Below are 25480 nucleotides of genomic sequence, written 5' to 3' on the forward strand. Positions count from 1 at the left end.
TATGGGTCGGATGACCTTGAAGGTGGGAGGTGGTGTACGGTGTGTCATTGGTAAAGGAGAAGAGAGCTTCAAGTGAGAAGAGAATGATCAGTCTATGAGAGTGAGGTAGTGAGAGGACTAGAGTGGAATGTCTGTGGAGATGAGCATCCAAGGTGTGGCCAGCAGTGTGCTTTGGGCCAGAGGGCAGAATTGAAAGAGAAAGGGAGTCCCACATGTTGCAGAAAGGACCTGAGGAGTCTGGAGAGTCAAGATGGATTTTAACATCCCCCAGCAGGAGGAGTTGGGAAGAGGAGGAGAGGAGAGAAGAGGCTAGGTTAGCTTATTCTGAGAGGAAGAGGGCGGACTGGCCTGGCGTCCGATAGGTTGCTAGAGTAAGAGGGGAGACAGGGGAGCGAGAGCCTGCAGACCAGATTCAAAAGATTAGTAGACCTGAGTGGGAATAATGGAAACGGGGATCGACTCAGGAAAGATCAAGGCTACTCCACCTCCTGGTCTGTTGGGCCTGGGCACTGAGAGGATCTTGTAGCCTTCGGGGAGAAGTGTGTCAAAACCCGTGACAGACCTGTCCTTAAACCATGTCTCAGTAAGAGCAAGAACATCAAGGTCCAGGCGTTAAATGAGGTGGCAGATGTCAGAGGAGTGCTCGACAGCAGGGCGAGAGTTTAGTGTGGCAACATGGAGCAGGTTGTCACTTTTGAAAAACTTACAGGGTGGGGTGCAAGTGCCTGACAGAAAAAGTTAGGAGGCAAGAATGACAGGGATGTCAGTGAAGGGGGTGCAGGCAAGGGAGCCAGGATAGTGGAAGATGGCAAGGGAGCCAGTGTGGTAGGGGCCGCAGGAGACAAGGGAGCTCCAGATGCGCCGACAGTGGGTGACCAGTGTAGCAAGGTGGACGAGGCTGATGCGGTTGTCACTGTGGTGAGAGTAGGCAAGGAAGCTTGTATAGTTGAAAGCGACAAGGGGGTAGTTGTGAGGTTGACAATGGGTAAGGAAGCCAAGGTGGGCATATTTGGCAATGGAGCCAGGGCGGCCGTAGAAGTAGGTGGCAAGGGAGGCATTGCGGAAGGAAATTGGGAAGTTGATAAGGCGAGGAAGGAGCCTATCAGAAAGTAAGAGATTGGGTTGAGGCTCTTGTACCCGGATGGTACCATTTTGATTGACATTTATGGTGGCTCTGGATGTGGAAAAGGAGGCAAGAAGGGCCTCCCAGCGGGTGCCACCATTTATGTGTGAAGAAGAGTATGTAGAGAGCAGAGCGGTCATATGGAGAGTCCGTAGGTCAGTCGAAGGAATGACAAATAGGATGTTGGCGAGAGTCCCTCTGGCGGAAGCACTGATGTAGGTATCAGCGATAGGATTGCCTGGGGTGGCGGCCAGTATAACCTTCTAAAGTTTCTTCCTGCCGGTCTTAGTGAGAGGTGAAGGATAGGAGATTGAGAAACAGAGTAGCGGGGGGAGAGGGAGTGCCATAGTGAGGGGAGTGTGGTACACTTAACCAGGCAGAGCAGCTGAGGTGCGTGGGAGGAGGTAAGCAAGGAGAGAGCAAGCGTACGATTTTAAAACGGGCATAAAAAACACGTAGGATGTGCATACAGCTAAATTCGATTTTAAAACCGCAGCAACATTCAATTTTTAGATACAGCTAAATTCGATTTTTAGAACAGCAGCAACATACGTTTACTTTTCGGTGGTGTTGACTGGTCATTATGTTGAGGGTGAGCTTGTCCTGTGATTGCTGATAGTGTTCATGTTCAAAGCATTTATCTGAATGAGTTGACTGTTTTTCCTGGCTCCCTGTCATGCTTTATTGGCCCATGAGGACCTGTTTGTACCAGGCACTACGCTTTTTCTGCACTCTTGTTTTATTTTAAAACGCTTGCTTATACTCCTCATCTTGGTGAGATGGTGCCTTTTTGGTATTTTAAACTAGCTTTTCTCCTGCATCCAGTTGTTTTAAATTACATTTTGAGTAATGGTCTGCCACCACTGACCTCCGGATAATCCAAGAGGGGTTGGCGATGTACTGTATTTTGCACATTCAGATTTCCCATGCAGTTTTGGTTGGGGGGGGGGGGTGGGGCATGTGTCTGACCTGTTGGTTGGTGGTTGATATAACGACATAGAAAGATTCTCTACATCATCCTCTTGGAACTAAGGGCTATGAAGTTTGTCCTTGTTTGCTTTCACTCATCCACCCTGGGAAGGTTTTTTCAGACCCTGACAGACAATCACCAGACTCTTTCCCTCTGTGCCATTAGAGGATGTAGAAATGGTTTTGGGATCTGCAAGGAGTCCTCCCCTTCTTGTAGGCGAATCTGGCTGTGACAGAGAACATCATGGCAGACCTACAAGTGTGATCTGCATTAAACAATAACGGACAACATCATCTTATCGATCTGTTAATTTTCATTCAGAACTACAAGTCTCCTCTGTTCTACCTCAGGGATTCACCCCCTTAGATAGTCTCTAGGGATTATGTTGGTAGTGGATTTGCAGTTTGATGTTGTGTGTGCCTTCCCTCTGTTTGCTTTTGCCTTTTGGTTATTGGAATGGTCCAGTGACCATGATCTATAAGAAAGGCATTATATTCTTATCTGCTGGACACTTGGTCCAGTGCTCTGTGGAGTCAAAGGGTTGAATCCTTCATATGATCCTAGCCAGTCTGAACCTTCATACCGGTCTATTGAAAAACTGAAGGACCAAAATTGAGACCCCTTGGAAGACATCCTTTTTGTAATGTGTTTGGCCCACAGGCCTTCCAATTAAGCCATGTATGCATATACTTGGGGAAAGGTCTTATGTTTTTCAAATATACACCTGAGCAAGAGAGGTTTTACTTTTTGATTGCTATGCTCCTTCGGTTTCTGAAAGGTTTTGTTATAACCTTTACTCAATTTGTCATTCTGTGTTGGGACATTAACCAGCTCTTGTTGTTTGCACCTTTTTGAACTGGTGATTACTTCAGCAGTTCATGTGACTGTGCATCTGGTACTTTGTGGGAAAGGGTCCTCTTGTTTCCCTTGAGAAGTAAGGTCTTACTTTCTTCTTTAAGTGATGTGTGTTTTGGTTAATTTCCAAAAGATGAGGAAGACTGTGTACATCAGAGGGAACATGAGCAAATGTAAGTGATTTGTTCTTTAAGGTTAAATACTGAACAAAATATTTTGACCAACTGACGCAAACCCTAGGGCTGAAGCTGCAGTTGGGCAGTCAGCCTTGGAGTAGCTGTTGTAGGTAGGTCTACTTTCTCTTCATCTGACCACTTTGACAATTGACTTTTTAATGCTAATTTCTATGTTGTACATGAACAAACTGCTACACTTTAACATTGATCATCTTCATAGGGTACTTCCAAACTTCCCACCTGGGAAGACCAGTGAGTCTTAACATGACCTCTGAAGGCTTAGGCGTCTAAAGGCTCTATCATTTGGAGCCAGCAAATCTCTAAAACCTTCCAGTACCTGTATTGACATTCTTTTCCTAACCATGGGTGTCCAAGCTGGCCATAATTGTTGTGTATGTATTCACTTGACTGCAGGACATGCAAATATTTAGTCTTGTTTTCTGTGTTTTCGTTTTTATTTAGCTTGGTTGGTGTTACTTATGCTGTCTCCACCCTCTGTTACTTTGCCCCTTGAGTTTTTTGACTGTTCTTTGACTATATTTTTTTATGTCTAGGGTAAGGTGGAATGCTGGGACCCCCGTACACGCAATCGAGTTGGGATTTTGGACTGTGCTTTGGGAAGTGTAACTGTTGACACAGAGTAAGTAACATTATTAGACTTCTATGCGTTCCTATTAATGATTGATCATTGAGACGCAAAGCATAGCTTCTATTCAGTAGGTTATGAGAAGGTAAACCCTATTCCACGAATGCTTCCATCCAAGGAAGCACAAATGTTCTTTTTTTGGTACATTTGTTTCCTGCAATGAGCCCTTATTGGGATTCTTGCTGCATGGTTTACTCTCTTTTGTAGATAAATTGATGTTCTCAAGCAGCTTGTGAGCAACATTACCCAATAAGTAAAGCCCTTTAATAATAGTTAATTTAGCTGACTGATATGCGACTGGGGGAGGGGGAAAAGGGTCCCTTTTGGTGTTGGACGGCTATGGGAGGAAGCAAGTAATTGTAACAAACTAACCGCGTACTTCAAAGATGTGGATATGGATGTGAAGGTAGAGGGAAGGGTCTCTAGAGAAGAGGGAGGATACCCAGGATGGGAGTTGGCAACGTGCATAGTGCATATCGTTGGGGGAGGATTTGTTGGGTTTAAGGATCCATGGGGGTTTACGAGATTTTGTATTGCTTGGTCCAGATATGGTACATTTAAAAAATGTAATAAAAATAATTTTTAAAAATAGAAAGAAAAGTAATCTCACTAGAAAAAAAGAAAATAGTTATTTTGAATCTTCTACGGCATTCAAGTAGCAAAAAGGAAATGTGATGTATTTTAATAGCAGGGCTTTTTCCTCTTTTGTCATGCACCTGCAAAATCTGTGACATTAACACTCCAATACAACTGGAGAGTTAGATGTTTGAAAGCATTCTGCAGGTTTGTTTTTTCAAGACCGTTGTTTGAGGTGTTTCTCAATGCTGTTTAAGGTCAGACGTTACCTTGTGTTAGGGAAATTCTTCTACATTCTCTATTGAGGGATGTTAAATAATCGATCCCAAGGGTACACATTGTTCCAATCAAAAGACAAACTGTTAAGATGGATTGTCAGAATCAGTCCTGTGGTCAGATTCTGAGAAGCCGCCTTATTCTGGTTGTGGGATTAAGTGCAGCTCCATGGACAAAAGAAACCTGCGTCTGGTTGACTGGGCCCTAAAAATGCAGAAATACTTTCCTGTAATTTGAAACCACACGGTTCACTGGCAGACCAAAAGAGCAGCATGGACATTTCAACACTGCTAAATACACCAATTCTGTTTTCAGGAACAGGAAGACTAAAATTAAGTGTTCCGTGTGTGCGAACGACAAGGCTGAAAAGAAATGAGGCCTACCTTACAGTACAGGGTAATTGCGGCATTGAAAGGCATTCTTCCCAAAGGAAAAAAAAAGCTACCATGGAAACGTATACATTTTTCTATTTTGGTTTGAAAGGAACTGTTTACAGAGGAAACCTCTTGGCCTGAACCATTAAAAAAAAAAATAAAAAAAAAAAAAAAAAATATATATATATATATATATATATATATATATATATATATATATATATATATATATATATATATATATATATATATATATATATATATATATATATATATATATATATATATATAAACAAATTAGCCAAATTTAGTGCACTGCCTAACTCGTAGCTGGTGCTAGGGAAAAGAAGCTTTGGCTGAGCTCCTTAACGTATAAAAAACACATGTAAATTGAGGGTTGTAACACTGTAACACTACAAAAAAACCCCTACAAAACATGCCAAAAGTATTCCCAGCACTCAAGACCAAAACACCTTCTTACAAAATGCTTCGTTTTTATTCTTTATAAAAACAAACAACCAACTGTGCAAATGTGCAAAAAAGGGTAGGTATAAGTCAGAAACCTCCCCATGGCAAGCAGGTTAAACAACACTCACCCCCCAGGGTGGAAAAATCGCCACGCGTTCCGCCTGGATCTACCAAGCTTCCTCGGGCTGATCAAACTCCACATCCGTGTAAACACATCCCATTTAAAACTTAAGGAAAGCAACTCGAGCGGGCAGCTCCTCCCCCTCTCATTATCTCCGATCATGTGATCGCTTAATGCCGCATTGAAAAGTGTATAGAGCGGGCCGCCATGATGGAATGACTACATAGTCATTGTGTTCACTATGAACACAGCGCACTGGCCATAAACTAAATGCCATTTTGATATGCGAGTAAATTGGCAAAGAGATCCTCGCTCCACGTTGCATCTCCTTATTTAAAAACATAAATTTCTTATACATATACTTGTGTTTAGTTGCGCTAGTGTGCCTTTCTATAACATGGGTAAACCTTATCTACATTGACAAGAGTTCACCCACTACGTCCCTGGGTTTGTAGTGTGTTATTCTAAAAGCCAAGTACAGCACAACACCAAATTCATTAAACATCAAAGCACTCCTTTGTGGATGTAGGTCTTAGTGCCCTCTAATGGATGAAAGCTGTATTTGTGTTGATTTTATCTTATATATAAAGCTTTCACATGCTTTGGAATAATTTCCACTGTGATTGCATATGTCTATAAAATGCATATCCATTTGGATGCTCAATCTTATTTACATAAAAACATGTATTTACCACTGCAGTCATAGTTACTGGACGTGACTCGTAAATGCTAAAAGGAACAATATTCAATTAATGATCTTATGCAGCAAGCCACAGTATATATACAGAAACTATTCAAAGTGCAAGTGCTTAAAGTCTTCAATTTTCAACATCATATTGGGCAATAAATTGCTAATGTAATCAACCCTAAATTGTGATGTAATGCTCCTCACCTGTAGCTTAATGCTACACATTTAGAATACATAAATCCCTTTTACCAGCAGGGAGTATGCCAAGGTTACAACCCGGGGTTCTATAATTGCATGCACTTACAACGATAATAATCCAATCTACTGGAGAAATACAAACATCTCTGAATCAATATTGAGTCCATTAGGTCTTAACGTATCAAATTTGCAAATTAGAGATGCCTCTAATTGTCTGAGTTTCAGTTCTCGATTCCCCAATCTCTTGTGTTGTGGTACATGGGCAAGACCAACAAATGACATTTCCTCCACATTACCACCATGTTTCTCTATAAAGTGTCCTGTCAAAGGGTTGGTTGTATCTCCATTCTTAAAGGCTCTGTAGTGTTGGAGAATCCTGAGCTTGAGCATACCTATGGTCGATCCAATATAGTGCAGACCACAGGTGCAAGTAATAGCATATACTATGAATTTAGTCAAGCATGTTATTCTATGTTTGTATCTCCATGATAAACCATTAGAACTGACAAATGGAGTTTTTGATACAAAACTACACATTTTGCAATTCGCACATTTACGAAAACCTCCCTGATCTTGTTTCAAAAAGTGGCCTGACTTGGTGACTTCTGTGACCACCATACTAGGAGACAGTATGTTTTTGAGAGTGGGCGCTTTACGGTATGTCACATTAGGAGCCGCATCTAGTACCTTCTTAAGATCGGGATCTGTCAGGAGCACATTCCAATGTTTTTTCATAATTAATTTGACATTAGTGGCTTGGTGATTAAACCCTGTTATAAATCTTATCTTCTCTGATTTCTTTCTAGTTTGAATTCCAAATAGATCCGTTCTTTTCAGAATTTCTGCTTTTTTAAAGCAGTTTGTAATTATGTGTTTATTGTAGCCTCGCTTGACAAACCTTCTACCAATCTGCTTGGCTTCTGTCTGGTAATCTGATTCTTTACTACATGCTCTTTTTGCTCTCAGGAACTCCCCATAGGGAATGGAATTAATTAGTGGAGTAGGGTGGTGACTCTTACCATGCAGAGTGGAATTCGAACTTGTTTCTTTTCTAAATAATTTAGATGTACCCTCATTATATACATCGATCATACACAAAGTGGGCATTGAAGCTTGTAAATTCTATTTAGAATTCAGATCCATTAGTCATCGACAACACAACAACATGTTGTTGGAAATGCTTCAGTTTTGCTTGGAGCATAACTATTTTTTACATGATACTTCAATTTACAAACAAACTCAGGGTACGGCTATGGGGTCTTGAATGGCCCCCACTTACGCCAATCTCTATATGGGATGGTGGGAGACACAGATAGCTTGGAGAGAAGAGATGGAAGAATTTACTAAACACATAGTTGTCTGGTACCGATTCATAGATGACCTGTTCATTATATGGGACGGTACCGAGACTCAGTTACATAACTATGTCCAGATTCTTAATATTAACAATCTGAATTTGGAATTGACATGTGTACATAGCAAAAAAGAACTGATTTTTCTGGATGTGTTATTTACTGTGGAGAACAACAGTTTAACATCTAAATTATTTAGAAAAGAAACAAGTTCGAATTCCACTCTGCATGCTAAGAGTCACCACCCTACTCCACTAATTAATTCCATTCCCTATGGGGAGTTCCTGAGAGCAAAAAGAGCATGTAGTAAAGAATCAGATTACCAGACAGAAGCCAAGCAGATTGGTAGAAGGTTTGTCAAGGGAGGCTACAATAAACACATAATTACAAACTGCTTTAAAAAAGCAGAAATTCCGAAAAGAACGGATCTATTTGGAATTCAAACTAGAAAGAAATCAGAGAAGATAAGATTTATAACAGGGTTTAATCACCAAGCCACTAATGTCAAATTAATTATGAAAAAACATTGGAATGTGCTCCTGACAGATCCCGATCTTAAGAAGGTACTAGATGCGGCTCCTAATGTGACATACCGTAAAGCGCCCACTCTCAAAAACATACTGTCTCCTAGTATGGTGGTCACAGAAGTCACCAAGTCAGGCCACTTTTTGAAACAAGATCAGGGAGGTTTTCGTAAATGTGCGAATTGTAAAATGTGTAGTTTTGTATCAAAAACTCCATTTGTCAGTTCTAATGGTTTATCATGGAGATACAAACATAGAATAACATGCTTGACTACATTCATAGTATATGCTATTACTTGCACCTGTGGTCTGCACTATATTGGATCAACCATAGGTATGCTCAAGCTCAGGATTCTCCAACACTACAGAGCCTTTAAGAATGGAGATACAACCAACCATTTGACAGGACACTTTATGGAGAAACATGGTGGTAATGTGGAGGAAATGTCATTTGTTGGTCTTGCCCATGTACCACAACACAAGAGATTGGGAAATCGAGAACTGAAACCCAGACAATTAGAGGCATCTCTAATTTGCAAATTTGATACGTTAAGACCTAATGGACTCAATATTGATTCAGAGATGTTTGTATTTCTCCAGTAGATTGGATTATTATCGTTGTAAGTGCATGCAATTATAGAACCCCGGGTTGTAACCTTGGCATACTCCCTGCTGGTAAAAGGGATTTATGTATTCTAAATGTGTAGCATTAAGCTACAGGTGAGGAGCATTACATCACAATTTAGGGTTGATTACATTAGCAATTTATTGCCCAATATGATGTTGAAAATTGAAGACTTTAAGCACTTGCACTTTGAATAGTTTCTGTATATATACTGTGGCTTGCTGCATAAGATCATTAATTGAATATTGTTCCTTTTAGCATTTACGAGTCACGTCCAGTAACTATAACTGCAGTGGTAAATACATGTTTTTATGTAAATAAGATTGAGCATCCAAATGGATATGCATTTTATAGACATATGCAATCACAGTGGAAATTATTCCAAAGCATGTGAAAGCTTTATATATAAGATAAAATCAACACAAATACAGCTTTCATCCATTAGAGGGCACTAAGTCCTACATCCACAAAGGAGTGCTTTGATGTTTAATGAATTTGGTGTTGTGCCGTACTTGGCTTTTAGAATAAGACACTACAAACCCAGGGACGTAGTGGGTGAACTCTTGTCAATGTAGATAAGGTTTACCCATGTTATAGAAAGGCGCACTAGCGCAACTAAACACAAGTATATGTATAAGAAATTTATGTTTTTAAATAAGGAGATGCAACGTGGAGCGAGGAGCTCTTTGCCAATTTACTCGCATATCAAAATGGCATTTAGTTTATGGCCAGTGCGCTGTGTTCATAGTGAACACAATGACTATGTAGTCATTCCATCATGGCGGCCCGCTCTATACACTTTTCAATGCGGCATTAAGCGATCACATGATCGGAGATAATGAGAGGGGGAGGAGCTGCCCGCTCGAGTTGCTTTCCTTAAGTTTTAAATGGGATGTGTTTACACGGATGTGGAGTTTGATCAGCCTGAGGAAGCTTGGTAGATCCAGGCGGAACGCGTGGCGATTTTTCCACCCTGGGGGGTGAGTGTTGTTTAACCTGCTTGCCATGGGGAGGTTTCTGACTTATACCTACCCTTTTTTGCACATTTGCACAGTTGGTTGGTTGTTTTTATAAAGAATAAAAACGAAGCATTTTGTAAGAAGGTGTTTTGGTCTTGAGTGCTGGGAATACTTTTGGCATGTTTTGTAGGGGTTTTTTTGTAGTGTTACAACCCTCAATTTACATGTGTTTTTTTTTTTTAATATATATATATATATATATATATATGTGTGTATGTATTTTATTGTTTTTAAAGGCCTTATGTAAAGAAATTGTAACATTTAAAGTGTTCAGCCCAAAAAGACATTTTCTCATGGGATTTGAATCCAAAAACTGCTCCCATCTCTTCCTTCCCCCCCCACCCCCAAACCTTATCAGACTTCGGTGGCAATGTCTTTGAAGCTGTGGCAGAGCCAGGAAGAGGTGTTTTTATGGGGGGCGTTTTAACTCACACTGTGAAAACAATGACCGAGCTGTTGGATATCCACTCTGAATAATTCCCCATAATTCAAGTAAATTTGTGGTCCCTCGCGGGGCTGGGCCGACTGACAGATGACATAAAACAGGGCACCACCACATGATGACGGGAGGCAGGGCTTTCCTCTCTGCTCTCAAAGATAAGGGATCAGATGGGCATTAGTCCTTGGAGAAGGAGATGTTAAGTGCTTTGGGAGGCTTGGGTCAAGAAAGGCCAGAGGCCAGGCCTAGACACAAATCTTGGGAGCAAGAATATGCCAGTTAATTGAAGGGAAAGAAATGCATGTCAATTTTTGCATAGGAGTGTATGCAAGATCATACTGGTTCTAATATCAGTAAAAAGCTCAGAAGGGCTGTCATGATTCAACTCTCACTGAAGTTATATGCTGAAATGTGATGATGGCTTCCGAGAAAATGTGAAGATTCGGGGAGATGACTGCTTGTTGAATTAGATATCTGTATAGAACATTTCTTGTTGATAACTTTCACCTTTGTTGAATAAATTACAAAATTCGAACCTGCAACATTGTGCCAAAATGAGAACCATTTCATGAAGTCTGGCATAATTGGACCATTTTTGAAACATATAGTTTGTATCTCTTATTACTAAATTACATTTTTTGCCATGCTGTAGTTTTTAAGGTCATAACTGAAGTGGTCTAAAATGCATTTTCGAATGGATTGTGTCCTCCTCATCTATGACATGTAATGTCCACAGCTGTGTTGCTTCAGAATTTGTTTCGACAGAGGGCGTCCTTGCGTCGATTATATCAGGTAGATGTCCTCGAAGGCCTCTGTCGACGGTGACGTCATCGGATGTTGTAAGTAGTACGCACGGTGGCCCTAGCCTCAGTTCCATATTCTCTGCAAACGTGTTTGCTTCGAGAACTCGGCGCACCTTGTGTTTTTTACTGCGATTTGTCTTCTTCCACCCCGATGACCCCGCGGTCTGCCTTCAAGAAATGTCGGAACTGCAGGTCCAAAATGTCTGTCACGGACCCTCACCATATCTGCGTGTGGTGCCTGGGTGAGGACCACGCCACAGACGACTGCTCGAAGTGCCAGTCGTTGACTGCCAAGGCCTTGCCGGAGTGTAAGAGGAAATTGAAGGTAGGGTGTGTTTCCAAGCCCCGTAAATTCAAATCTACTGGTATGTCGACCAACTAGTCAAGAGGGTCTCCTCGTTGGAAGACGTCCAGTAGATCTAGGTCCCGGAATGGTTCGCACCACTCGTTCTCTTGGTCGAGGCCGTCCCTGAAGCGACGTCACCGTTCGCCTTCCCCGTCCTTGGCGGATGACTACCGAAAAAATGACCTGCCCCACTAAATCCTCTATCCCCGAGGAATGGGAGTCTTTTCGGGAGCAAATGTTACAGATTTTTCAATCTCGCGGCAACAGTTCCGTCCGTGCCTTCTGTTAAAAGCCGGCAAGGTATGGTCTTGGTCCGATACTCGTGCGCCCTTGGGTCCGCGTAGTTGGCGCGATAAACATCGGGAGCTGTCGATGTCCCATTCGGACAAGGCATCAGGGGATCGCCAGAGAGGTTCCAGGTCGTGGTCTTCGTCTCCCACGAAACCGTTGAAGCTTGTGAAGTTGTCGAAGACGGTGATAAAGCCATCAGCGCTGTGTTTGTCGAGTGAGTCTGTCGGGTCTTTACCCCCGGTCAGACCTTCGAAACCTTCTGCGCCATTGTCGATGCCGTCAGAGTCGTCAATACCATTGGTGCCTACTGGACAAAATTTGCTGACGAAAGACCCTGTGGCTGTTGAACCTCCAAGGAAGTCTCCTGCTAAGTCTGTGAAGCCTGTCCCTGATAAGAGGTGTACTCCTCTCCCTAGGAAGGAGTTCTTTCAGTCTCTCCAGAATATTTATGAAGATGAGGAGGGGTCTGATGAAGAGGTTGGGCCTTTTGGTCTGCCTTATGAGACACCTGGTGTTCAGGAATGTCTCATTTCCGAGGAAAGTCGGATTGAGGATTTGCGTCAGTCCTTGCATGATGCCAGTGGCCTACACACGTCTCCTGAGTTGGAGTTTGGTAAGCCTGATCCGGGTGATCATGCCAAATCTTATCGGAGGCTGAATTAGAAGGTTGTAGGGTACCTCGTTTGGTCCAGGCCTCCAGTTACTTATGATCACGATGACCTTACTGACATTTGGATCAGGGTCCGTCCACTGACCCGGTGTTGCCATTTCATGTGGCTTTGCAAAAAAGGGTGGCTGCTACTTGAACTTCCCCGGAGTCTATTCCGGCGGTTAACAAGTCTTTGTTGAAGAAATACTGCCCATCCAGTAGCGACCCCGGCTACCTGTCTACACACCCCACTCCCAAGAATTTGGTGCTCCAGGTGGCTACGGCCACCTCGAAGCAGGCAGCGTACACTACCACCCCACCTAATAGGGACGATAAACGCATGGATGGATGGGCGTGCAAGGTATTTTCTGCTGGGAGTATGGCACTGAAATCGGCCAACTCCACATGTGCCTTGGCAACATTTTCACACAAATACATTTTGTGGAATTGTATTTCGCTTGCGGCTGACCATATTCCCGAAGGGGAGGAAAGGGATGGCTTTCTAGCTATTGTGCAGGATGGCAAGGATGCCATGTGTGAATCCCTTCAGTCTGGGTTGGACACTGCAGATAGTGTTGCAAGGTCCATGGCTACGAGCCCCGTGATGCACAGATTTGCATCGTTGCGGAAGTCCGGTTTTGCACCCTATGTGCAGGATTGTCTTCTTAACTTGCCCTTTGACGGGTTGTACCTTTTTGGCAACAAGGCTGACGAGAGCCTTGAGAAGTTGCAGACCTCTAAGGCAGCTGCCAAATATTTGGGCGCAGCTGTTCGACAAACCTCAGCCTTTTCGTCCTCGGGGCCAGCAATGGAGGGGTGGTTCCTTTTGATATTATTATTGTTGTGGTGGACAAGGTAGGGGTGCCAAAGCCGCTCAGGCAGTTGCCTCTTTGCCATCAGGCACTGCCGCTGCTAAACAACTCTGAGGCCATGACTCATTGTTCTCCGGTGAGGGGCAGGCTGTCACAGCATCTTGAAGAATGACAAACCATTACTTCGGATGCGTGGACTGTGGATACAATAGTCCACAGTTACTGCCTCCCTTTTCTCCAACAGCCTCACGACAATCCACCGGGGAAACACTCTTTGAAGGTTCCGGATCCGCTCCTTGTGCAGGAGACTTTGGCCCTGCTGCAGAAAGGCGCTATAGAACCAGTACCTGTGGTGGAGTGGAACAAGGGTTGGTATTCCCCTTATTTTTTGATACCCAAGAAGGACAGAGGACTGAGACCCATCTTGGATTTACGATACTTGAACAAGTTCCTCAGGAAGGGCACGTTTGAGATGGTCACTCTTTCTCAGATCCTTCAGGCCCTCCAACTTCTGGATTGGTGGTGTCATTGGACCTGCAGGATGCTTATTTTCATGTACCGATCCATCTCAAACACAGAAAATACCTCAGGTTTGCAGTTTGCGGATCCCATTATCAGTTTCGGGACCTGCCATTCGGGCTGACCTCTGCCATGAGGGTCTTCACCAAGCTCAGGGTGGTGGTGGCAGCGCGTCTCAGGAGAGGGGGATTCACGTCTACCCCTACCTGGACGATTGGCCAATCGGAGCGTGTTCTCCCGAACAAGCCTTGGATCATCTCAGCGTCACCTGCCACTCCCTTCACAAGCTGGGCTTCTCCCTCAACTTCAAAAAGTCACACATGACTCCTTCCCTACAGCTCCAGTACACAGGAGCGGTTTTGGACACGGGGGTGTGCTCGCCGCCCAAGATGATGGCTGATCACATTATTCAGATGGTCACAAAATTTCAACATGCCCAGAGTCTGCCGGCTTTTGAATTCTTACGGTTGCTCAACCTCATGGCATCCTGCATTTTTCTGGTGCCAGAGGCCCGCTTGAGAATGAGGTCCCTTCATTGGGCTCTACAGGCTCAATGGCCCCAGTTCTCGTGCAGGATGTCTGATCTCCTTCATGTTCCACTCTGTCTCGCAGGAGCTTCTGTGGTGGGCCGACGAGAAAAATCTCATGAAAGGGGAGAGGGGAGACTTTTGGCAGCCATGGCCGGATGTCACGGTAGTGACAGACGCTTCCCTGACAGGGTGGGGAGCTCATGCCGACCACCTGTCCATTACCGGTTGTTGGTCTCGGTCGGAGTCCAGATTTCACATTAATCTTTTGAAGCTGAGGGCCATCAGACTTGCGCTGAAGGCTTTCCTGCCGTCTGTAAGGGGAAAGAATGTCCTGATAATGACGGACAATACAGTGGCTATGCATTACCTCAACAAGAGAGGAGGTGTAGGGTCACTAACTCTGTACAGAGAGGCAATATAGCTCTGGTTCTGGGTGATAAGCGAGGGAATGTCCCTGTCAGATATTCATTTGGCTGGCGAGGAGAACCTGGCGGCGGACTCTGAGCAGGCAGAGCGCAGCCTCCCACGAGTGGGAACTAGCTCAGGAAGTCCTTCAGGAGATCTTCACTCTATGGGGAACCCCACAAGTGGACCTGTTCGCAACCGGTGCCAACCGGAAGTGTGAAAGGTACTGCTTGAGGGAATTTCCTCTGAGAGGAGCTCTAGGAGACGCGTTCATCGTGGAGTGGCTCTTCCCGCTACTGTATGCGTTTCCTCCGATCCCCGTCATCCCTCAAGTTCTCAGGAGTTTGAGACGGTTCAGGACGTGCATGATCCTCATTGCTCCGGATTGGGCCAGGAGAGTGTGGTACCCGGACCTTCTAGACATGTCCATCTGTCCAGAATAATGCATCACCCATAAGAGAGGATCTTCTCTCGTGAGAGGAAGGTCGGGTTCTCCATCCAGAGGTCAAGACTCTCAACCTTCACGCATGGTTTCTGAGAGGTTGAGATATAGGGATTCGCACATTCCGGATGATGTGATGGAGGTGTTGCTTTCGGCTAGGCGGCCGGCAACAAAGTCCCTGTACCGTTGCCCTTGGCGTACATTTTGCGACTGGTCCAGAGGAAAGAATGTGGATCCTTTTCAGTGTTCGATTCCAGAGTTTCTTTCTTTCTTGCTTTCCTTGGGCCACAGGGGTCTTCAGGTGGGCACTATTAAAGGTTATTTGGCAGCGCTGTCTATCTTTAAGCGCTATTCTGAGGAATGCTCATATTTAAAAATTCCACTGATCACTCAGTTTTTGAAAGGGCTCACAAATGTGTTCCTGCCGTCGAAGTTTCAGTTGCTGGTCTGGGACCTTAATTTGGATTTGAAATTTCTGATGGGTGCTCGGTTTGAACCTTTGCACTCTTGCCCATTAAGGTTGTTGACATTTAAAATAGTTTTCTTAGTTGCAGTTACATCTGCTCGAAGAGTGAGCGAGTTGCAGGCACTTTCTTCTAAGCCACCCTTTATTTTGTTCCACAAGGACAGGGTTGTATTGAGAGTACGCCCGTCCTTTTTGCCTACGGTTGTGTCTGAATTTCATTTGAGTCAGAAGGTGGTGCTCGCCGCCTTCTATCCTCCTCCTCATCCTAATAAGGAAGAAGAACGGCTCCATAGATTGGATCCTAGGAGAGCCTTGAGCTTTTATCGCTCCAGAATGGCCAAGCTCCTAGTCGACAACCAGCTCTTTGTGGGGTATACTGAACACCGTTTAGGACCGGCTGTTTCTAAGCAGACCTTGTCTAGGTCGATTATCCTCACTATTTCGGAATGCTACCGGTTGGCTGGTAAGGACCCTCCTGTGGGTCTACGGGCTCATTCCACCAGGGACATTATTTCGACAGCACTCCAGAGGGGTGTGCCGGTCTGTGACACTGCAACATGGTCTTCTATACACACGTTTGTTAAGCATTACTCCCTGGATACTTCCCATGCTCAAGATGTTGCCTTCGGTCAGGCAGTGCTGTACTCTGCCATTTAAATTGGGTATGTCTAAATTCTTTTCCCTCCTCCAATCATGGTTACTGCTTTGGGAGTCTGTCATAGATGAGTAATACGTTGGAGGACACAAGCCATTCGAAGAACAAGTTACTTACCAAACTGGTAACGTTCTTTCGACTGGATGTTCGTCCAACATATTCGTAATTTCTCTCCCTGTGTACCCCTCTCAAGAATTTCGCATGCCATTACAGCTTACGTCAAGCAAGGCTAAGTGCACTCGCTGTTGTGTTCTGGACATGTGTCCCACACGTTGTGAGGGGGAAAAACATGAACTGAGGCTACAGGTGCCGTGCGTACTACTTATAACATCCGATGGTGTCATTCTCGACGAAGGCCTTCGAGGGACATTGATCCGACGCCATCGAAGCAAGGACGCCTTCTACAGAAACAAATTCTGAAGCAGCACAGCTGTGGACATTACATGTCATAGATGAGGAATATGTTGGAGGAACATCCAGTCGAAAGAACATTACCAATTTGGTAAGTAACTTGCTCTTGAAAGGGGTAGAGTCCTAAACTCCCAAGAATGGAGCCCAGTAACTGAAAGGGACTAATCGGAGAAAAGGGGGAGGCAATAGATGTCCAATCCAGATCAAGAGGCAAAAGGTTGGCACCTTTGGGGAGTGGTGAAAGATTTATAAGGAGACACACAATGGGGAAAAAAGGAGAGCTGTCTGAAATAGGAATTGCTGGAGAACAAAGATTGCTTGGGAGGTGGATTAGACCAGTAGGAAGACTAGAATCTGGAGGGATCCTGGTCAGGCAAATAAAGGGATGGGTTCTGGATTTCCCCATGAATGAACGGTACGACATTCTTTCATCGTCGGGCATTTCAAAGCCTGCATTTTGGGGGCTGGGGGGTGGGAAAGGGCAGATAAGTGGTTGGGGGGGTTGGGTATATGTAAAAATAGGTGCAGGAGGGGTAGTTGGAGGGTGGAAAAATTGATGAACTGTCAAACACGTTTAAATTGCAGGCTTTGAAATGCTTGACGATGAAATGACATAGAACTGAATGAACCTGGAGAGGCCATCTAACCAGATCCCTGTTCTGTCCCAATGAGATGATGCAGGAGGTGGTTGTCTTTTCCTGAGCACAAAACCCAGAGACAGTCTATGTACGTAACCTGTCCAACCAAACCACGTGTTTTGAAGATCTGTTTAATTTAATATCTTTGCTTATTGATTATGCTTATTGATTATGCTTATTGATTATGCTTATTGATTATGCTTACTGATTATGCTTATTGATTATGTGGGCAGACCAAGTAGATCCTAATGTAACCCTGCATTTAATGCTGGGGTTAATACATTGCAGTTTAATTGTGTCAGTGAAGAAAATATATATATATATTAAATACGATTTTATTTCCTAATTTATGCTATAGCATTTGAAAAAGAAAAAACAATCCAGACATGCCTAGATGGTAATGTGTAAGTTGGGTTGTGTGCTGTGTGTTTTATTCTTGGGTCCCTGTATGGTTTTTTATGTTCTTTGTTAGTCTGCCAGGGAATTAAATCCCATTTTTATTTACTTTACACACTATGCGTTATCCATTTTGTGTTACTTTGGGATCCGGAATATTCGTGACAACATGGAAGGTGTTCTTGTCCCCACCTGCAGGGGAGCATGTGTTTCTGTGAGGTGATTTCATCTCGCAGGCTGGGATGACTCCCCTGCCGGAGTTCAGGAGTTGGAGAGTCTGGGGGACAGAAAGAGCACGTTTAGGAGAAGGAGAAAAAAGACCCGAGGAGGGATTCCAAGATGGCCACCAACACTAGGTAGATGTGTGTCGGTGGCGCTCCGAAGTCTCTTAAGCTTGGAACGCAGTTGCACCAGCCCTGCCAGGCCGTAGAGATGCAAAAAAGAAGAGGAGCGGATGCCAAACGGTGAGAATGAACCAGAAGGCAAATCCCGAAGCAGTGTGTAAGGACCAGGGAGCCAGTAAGCGGATGACGGGAGAGGCGCAGGCTCGGGCCGGAAGAGAGGGTAGCGCACAAGTAGCAGACAGCGCTTCGGGAAGAAGTCTCCGGCGGGCGCGGATCGGAGGGCTGATCGGCCCGAGGGCTCCCAAGAAGTCAACAAGAAGAGGGGCAGAGCCCAGGAGTCGAGCCGTGACGCGGCCCACCCCACCCCGACCCGAGGCACACTCCATCAGGGGCTGGAACGCCTGGATCCTGAGGGACGCGTGCCACCTGGGACAGAGAAGGGTGCTCGCCGCGGTCTCGACCTCCTGCCGGGCCCGGAGTGACATTGGCTGATGCGTTGGTGGTGAAGAAGGATCCCGCCTTCAGAGGCGGGAAAGCACGGAGGACCGGCCGGCGGCAAAGGGATTAGAGGTGAGACTGGGGAGCCGCGGGGAGAGAGGGACACCCGGGGATAGCGCCCTGAAGATTATCCGACTGCAGGGCTACCCCGCCACACCTCAAGACCCGGACAAGCGTGGGCCCCCAAAGGAGGTAGACTGGGCGCGGGGGGAATATGGGCCCCCCAATGTTGGCCGCAAAATAAAGACGGGCATTCCTCTTCCGAATTAGAAAGGCTATCATACGGGAGAAGCCCCCTCCTCTGCCGCACAGGGAAGGACACGCCAGGGCAGGGAAGACTAGGTGAAGCCAAGTACAAGCCGCAGCATGCGAAGCGGGCCACCCAACCAAGAGCAGGTCTCCAACTCCACTCCTGAACCCACGAAAAGCAATTGGGGCAGAGGACCGGACGGCTTAAAAGGGGCCTTGGTAAAAAATGATTGGAAGAAACAGACATTTACTGCCAATAAAAGAATCATTTAACGAGCATAGGCTACTTACAGAACAGAGCCGACATGTCGGGAGGGATCAAGGACTCCGGATTAACAGTCAGGACCGGGGGAGCCACCCAGAAGGGAGTGTAGAAAGGGCCAAGGAGGCACACAGACCGATACCCCGTCACAGAAGCAAAGACAAATGACCAACACTTCACTAGCAGGGTCTTCTAACCATGGCCGCCAAAAACAATAATAGATCGAACAAAAGTGGGCTGTCGCAGGCTGATACCTCAGGCCCGCTCATAACGATGTGGGCAAATAAAGAAACCACTAAAGAGTGAAGGGGACAGCAAGAAGAAGCCACAGGACAGGGAAGCGAACTCAAAGAACCGGAACGGGCAACCCGCCAAGACCTACATGGCAGATGCTCTCCCTTCAAACCACACTGGCAAGGACATTCCAAGATCAATTTCAATTGATGAGAACGGATATAAACCAGGCGATGGCCGAAATGAAGCAGGAGGTAGGTCAGCTTGGAGAGAGAACTGATCTTGTTGAAAAGGACCTACAGGAGGTAAGCAGAGAAACAATGGAGAACAGCAAAGCAATTGATAGATTGGACATGGCAACACGGAATTCAGAAATCAGAATGGAAGATTTTTAAAACAGGTCTCGAAGAATCAACATTAGGCTGAAGTTTCTGCCGGAGTCGGTGCAGGATAGAGACCTGAAGGAGACTATCCATGAGATGTACGCAGATCTACTGGGGGAGGCCACTCCAGACATGATTGAGCTGGACAGAGTTCCCAGGGTCGGCCGCCTCAACAAGAACCAGAACGCTAGACAGAGAGACGTGCTGGCGGCATTTACGAGGTATGCACAAAAAGAGGCTGTCCTCAGAGTGGCTAGACAGAGAGAGCCAATAACATGCAAGTGTCAATGAATTGAGCTATACCAAGACCTTGCTAGCGGCACCCTACTCAAACGGCGACAGATGGGCCCAGTACTGGTGCAAGGGATCAAGTACAAATGGACATTTCCTTTCGGGCTACTATTCGGGTGGGCAGGTTCACAGAAGCGGATTACCACACTGCAACAAGGGGAAGACATCCTACACATCGAGCTGGACCGGGACCAAGAGACGGCCAGTCCAGGAAAATCACAGGAAGCAGGGAACGGATCGAGACCCAGGCCGTGGGAATGGATAGTTGTGGGAGGGGGAGAAGGAGAAGACCAGCCCCACAGGGCCCCAACTGGAAGGGAAGGGGGAAGGAGCGAGCTGCTGAAGAAAGGGCTGGGACGGACGGGGATTAACACGGAGTGAGTATATAACATAAGGGGTGGTGGACAGAAAGGTTTACAAAGAGGGGAGGAGGAATGAGGAGCAAACATCATGTATCTGAAAGGGCGAGGAAGCCTGAGGAGGGGGGAAGGCGGGAAGACTTGGGGACGAGGACTTCAAGGGAAGGGAGAGAGGGCAAGGGGGTAAGGTATGGGAAGGGAGGGGTTGTCGGGAAGGTGCCACTCAGCGAATGATTCGGGCAAGGAAAGGGAGAACCAGGGCGTGAAACCGAGAGAACGGAGGAAGGGAAGGAGTCGGGGGGACACACAGAGCGAGAGAACATGAGTACTCGCCATTCAAATGGGTTACTCATAATGTTAGGGGTCTCAATTCCCCATTAAAGAGGAAGAAGCTTGAGCTCTTCACGAAAAGAAATAGACCAGACTTACTGGGACTACAAGAGATGCACTTACTCACAAGGACCTGTACTGACTCAAGCTAAGGGGATTCGACCAAATACTCCAGGCATCAAGGGCAACGAAATCGGGAGTGGTGGCTTTGGCTCTCAGAAATATGGCCAACTTCAGGGTTGAAGAGACAATAAGGGACAAAGGAGGCAGATATTTCATAGTGAGAGGCAAAATATGGGACGAGACATATACGATAGTAATCTATGCACCCAAGTCGGGGCAGGAAGATTTCCTACGGGACATCCTGGGGAAAATAGAGAAGCACTCAAAAGGCCAAATAATCTTAATGGGCGACCTGAAAATTGCCTGGGATAGGGCCGGAGACAGATCAGGAAACAAAAACACGGGTGGGGCAGTGACCTCAACAGAACTGAGGGAAAGAATGTCTGGTATTGGTCTAAGGGACGTTTGGAGGGAAATACAAGGGAGTGAGGAGGGATATACCTTCCTCTCGGAAGTTCATGGGAGGCAGTCAAGAATAGATTACGTATGGGTCTCGGCGAACCTGGTGGGTAGGGTAAAGAATATAGAGGTAGACCCTATGGGAATAGTAGACCACAAGATAATATCAATGCAACTAGAACTGGGTAACAAGAGGAAGGGATTTTGGGGTTGGAAATACCCGGATTACTTGATGGCGGACCCCATAATTAGGGAAGAGATGGAGGGAACGATGAAAGAATTCTTTGAGAATAATAAAAGGGGGGAAGCGGAGGAAGACACAAGATGGGACGCATTCAAAGCCACAATGAGGGGGGAAATCATGGCAGCCAAAGCACAAAGACACAAACAGCTGCTGGCCCTGGAGACCCAGCTGGAGGCAGAGGAAGAGGGGGCAAGGAAAAAAGTAACAAAAACACCAACGAACAATCAAAGGGAATATTGAAGGGCAGTAGGCCAATTGGGGTTACTACAGACCAAAAAAGCAGAGGGGGCCCTACTATTTGTAAGGCAAAAATATTACGCTAAAGCAAACAAGGCTGATGCCCTACTGGCGCGTCTCCTTCGGGGGGGCGGCGTTGAGGAACACAATCACGGCCCTGAAAACAGAGGCAGGCGAAAGGGTCACCCGAATAGAGGATATTCAAGAAACCATGACCACATTTTATGAATCATTATATACGTCACAGAATCCCCAAGCCTGAGTCCAGGAGAAGTTTCAGGAAAAAATAAGGCTATCCGAAATAAGTAGGGAAGCTCAGAATAACCTAAACCAAGAGATCACGGAGGATGAGGTAAGGGGGGGGGATCATCGGAAAACTGCCCTCGGCAAGGCCGCAGGCCCCGACGGATACTCGGCAGCATTTTACAAAACCTTTGCCGGGCAATTGGTACCACATTTAACCCTCCTCTTTAACACCTTCAAAGATAGAGGTCAAATAGCCCCATCCATGAAAGAAACCAAAATATACCTGATTCTGAAACCAGGTAAGGACCCACTGGAAAGATCGTCCAATAGCGCTCATTAATGTGGGCGCTAAAATCTATACAAACATTTTAGCTAATAGATTAGAGGGGCTCCTCCTGGATCTGATACATCAGGACCTTGCGGGATTCATCAAAGGCAGATAAACGACAGATAACATAAGGAGGGTAGCGCACCTGCTGGAAAAAGTGAAGAAAACGGCAACTCCCGCGGCTTTACTATCATTAGATGCCGAAAAAGTGTTCGACCGGGTGGAGTGATCGTTTCTCTTTAGGGTCATGGAAAGGATGGGGCTCAGAGGCACCTGTCTGCAAATAGTTAAGGCTAACTATGAGGGCCCCCAAGCAAGGGTGTTGGTGAGCGGAATGGCATCTCGACTGTTCTAATTACGAAGGGGTACAAAACAGGGATGCCCCCTGTCGCCATTACTATACGCAATTTACTTAGAACTGCTACTTCAAGCTATCCGAAAGACATATGGAATCCAGGGAATCCCATTTGGGGGGAAACAGCACAAGGCGACGACTTTCGCTGATGACATGCTGCTCACCCTTACCAACTCCTCCGAATCGAGCAGAGCTAGTAGAATATTACTTGAGGAATTTGGGGAGGCATCAGGGTTATGCATTAACATGGGCAAATCGGAGCTAATGGACCCTAACGCTGGGGAAAGAGGAGAGGGAAGAGCTAAAAAGGACGCCATTCGCCTGGAACCGGGGGGGGGGGGGGTCGTCACATACTTGGGAGTGGAGGTAACACCAGCGCTCACAGGGTGGTACGTGGCAAACTACCCTTCTCTTGTGAGGGATAGAAAGGACCTCCATAGATGGCGGAATCTCCGTATCTCCTGGTTCAGGAGACTGGCGGCTATAAAAATTGTTACACTGCCACCGCTGCTTTACCTGTTCCAAGCTATTCTCCAGGCAGCCCTGGAGAGCTTCTTTAGGGAACTTCGAGCCATAACAAATGAATTCATATGGGAGGGAAAAAGAGCAAGGGTGAGTAGGCAACAACTTACAGCCCCGAAAAAAGAAGGGGGACTAGCCCTCCCCAACTTCCAACAATACTATGAGACAACCCCAACGGTCAGTAATTATAGAGTGGCTCCACGAGGGGGGAAGAGAAACACTGGGTCAAAATGGACAGGGTAGTAACAAAGCACAACTTAGAGGTCCTATGGCTCCCAAAACAACACCAACCGAAACACATGTACGAGAGCTCCATTGCCAAGCTGGTTGCAGATAATTGGGACAGGTTGGTAAAACTAAGAGAAATCACCACGTTCCCATCCCCCTTCACACCGATATTCAACAACGGGGACTTTACGCCAGGACTGGAGAGGGGAGCTTTCAAGAAATGGCAGGATGGGGGCTGCAGGAGGATGCGAGACATGTTTATCAGGAAAGATTAGCGCCTTCACAGACTGCAAAAGAGACTTCCCACTCAGGGAGGGGGGAGAGATTGAAGTATTCCCAACTGCGCCACTGGCTCTTACATCCAGTGAACAAAGAGGAGGCCACCAGAGGGCCAACCACATTAAAAAAATTACTAATGTCCAATGATGGCTCCAGAGAATTGATTTCACAGTTATACAAATTATTAGAGGAGGCCACCCCTAGGCAAAGTTGGGCCTACGTGGAAAGATGGGAACGAATTCTGGGAAGGGACATAGAGAAGAGGGAATGGGAGAAATTATGGAGGAAAATCCCATAACTAGAGAGAGCCTCTCAAACGCAAGAAGCATGGTATAAAATACTCTACTGGTGGCACTACACCCCAGCCCGCCTACATAAAATATACCCAGGGACCCCGGGGACTGCTGGAGAGGGTGCGGGACGGAGGGCACTGCAGAACATATGTGGTGGAGATGCCCAAAAATAGAGCCGTTTTGGGGGGAAATTCGACAAGCACAGGAGCAGGCATTTGTAACGGGGGAAAGTAGACCCCTGGAATGGATTCTACTGGACCTTAGAAGCGACGAAGCGGCAAGGGAACCAAGGGCTAGAAAAAGAGCACAGGTGATGCTCACAATAGCAGGAATGATAATGATCGCGCAGAAGTGGAAAAGCTCGACTATTCCGACGTTCCAGGAGTGGTTGCGCAAAGTATGGGAAATATTTGCAATGGAATGGGCTACATATGCCATGACCAATGCACTACAGACCTTTGCAAGTGAGTGGGGAGAAATCTTGACCTTTCTTAGGGACGTTTACAGGATCGGGTGGCGCCCGCAACGCCTCAGACTATTGGACCTACAATGAACTCTTGGGGACAGAATGAACCAATACGGAAAGAGAAATATCGGGGAGTGGCACCAAGGTGGTAAGGGGAGGGAATGGGGGGGGGGAGACAATGTTGGAGTTGTTTGTTTGTTAAAAATCTAATAAAAAGAATTTTTAAAAAAAGAGCTGAGGAGGAGATTAGAGGAAAGCCCATATGAGCTGCTGCCCTGTGGCAGAACCCCACAGGGGCTGCAGAGGTCTGTCCAAGACTTCGTTTGTTGCCAAGTTCGTTTTTCCACCCCCTCCCCTGGTAGCCTGAGGGAAGCTGGAGGGTTTCTCGAACCCTAGGAGTGTTACTGACAGGCCAGTCCAGCCTGTGATATTTCATTTTCCTTCACGAGGAGCGAATAAAAGGAGGATGCCGGCCCAGTGTTTTTTATATATATATATATATATATATATATATATATATGAGAGAGAGAGAGGGAAAAAAAAACGCCTGGGTGAAGGGAGGATGCCCATCCAGTGTATGTCACATTCTCAGTCTGATAGGCCTAATCATTGCCATCAGCCTTTCGGGGTCATCCCCCACTGCCAGGGTTTGTGATCTGAGAGGGGTGCGGGAAAGCGATGGGGGTTAAGGATAATTGCAGCACGGAGGAGGGAATGGGAGACCAGAGGCCCTGCATTGCGTCATTGCCCAGTGTGCCACTGTGCTAGTTGGAGTTGTTCTCGAACAAATATAAAAGAACAAGCAAGGTGAGAAATGTAGTGTTCAGTGTCGTTTTGGAGAGTTTTTACCTGTGCGCTATAATTGAGGTTTCAGCCTTCTACTCTGTCCGAACTGTACAGGTTGTTTATTTTTATTTTATTCGCATTTCTAAAGCACGCAACAGCCCTTAGGCATCGTGGCGCTGTTACATAAAGTCTTACTGGTTACATAGGATAAGAATTTTCATTGCTACATAG

General features: G+C 45.9%; 1 protein-coding gene across 1 annotated transcript in view; it reads left to right on the forward strand.

Moving 5' to 3' along the window:
* NOL10 (nucleolar protein 10) overlaps positions 1-25480 on the forward strand; it is an 856295-nt gene that overhangs the window by 261877 nt on the left and 568938 nt on the right. The window contains exon 9 of the mRNA XM_069605973.1: positions 3679-3764. Coding sequence (XP_069462074.1) covers positions 3679-3764 — 86 coding nt within the window. The remainder of the gene's footprint in view (positions 1-3678; positions 3765-25480) is intronic.

Source organism: Ambystoma mexicanum, chromosome 4p (genome assembly GCF_040938575.1).
Source record: "Ambystoma mexicanum isolate Mex_15411 chromosome 4p, UKY_AmexF1_1, whole genome shotgun sequence".
Lineage (NCBI taxonomy): Eukaryota > Metazoa > Chordata > Amphibia > Caudata > Ambystomatidae > Ambystoma > Ambystoma mexicanum.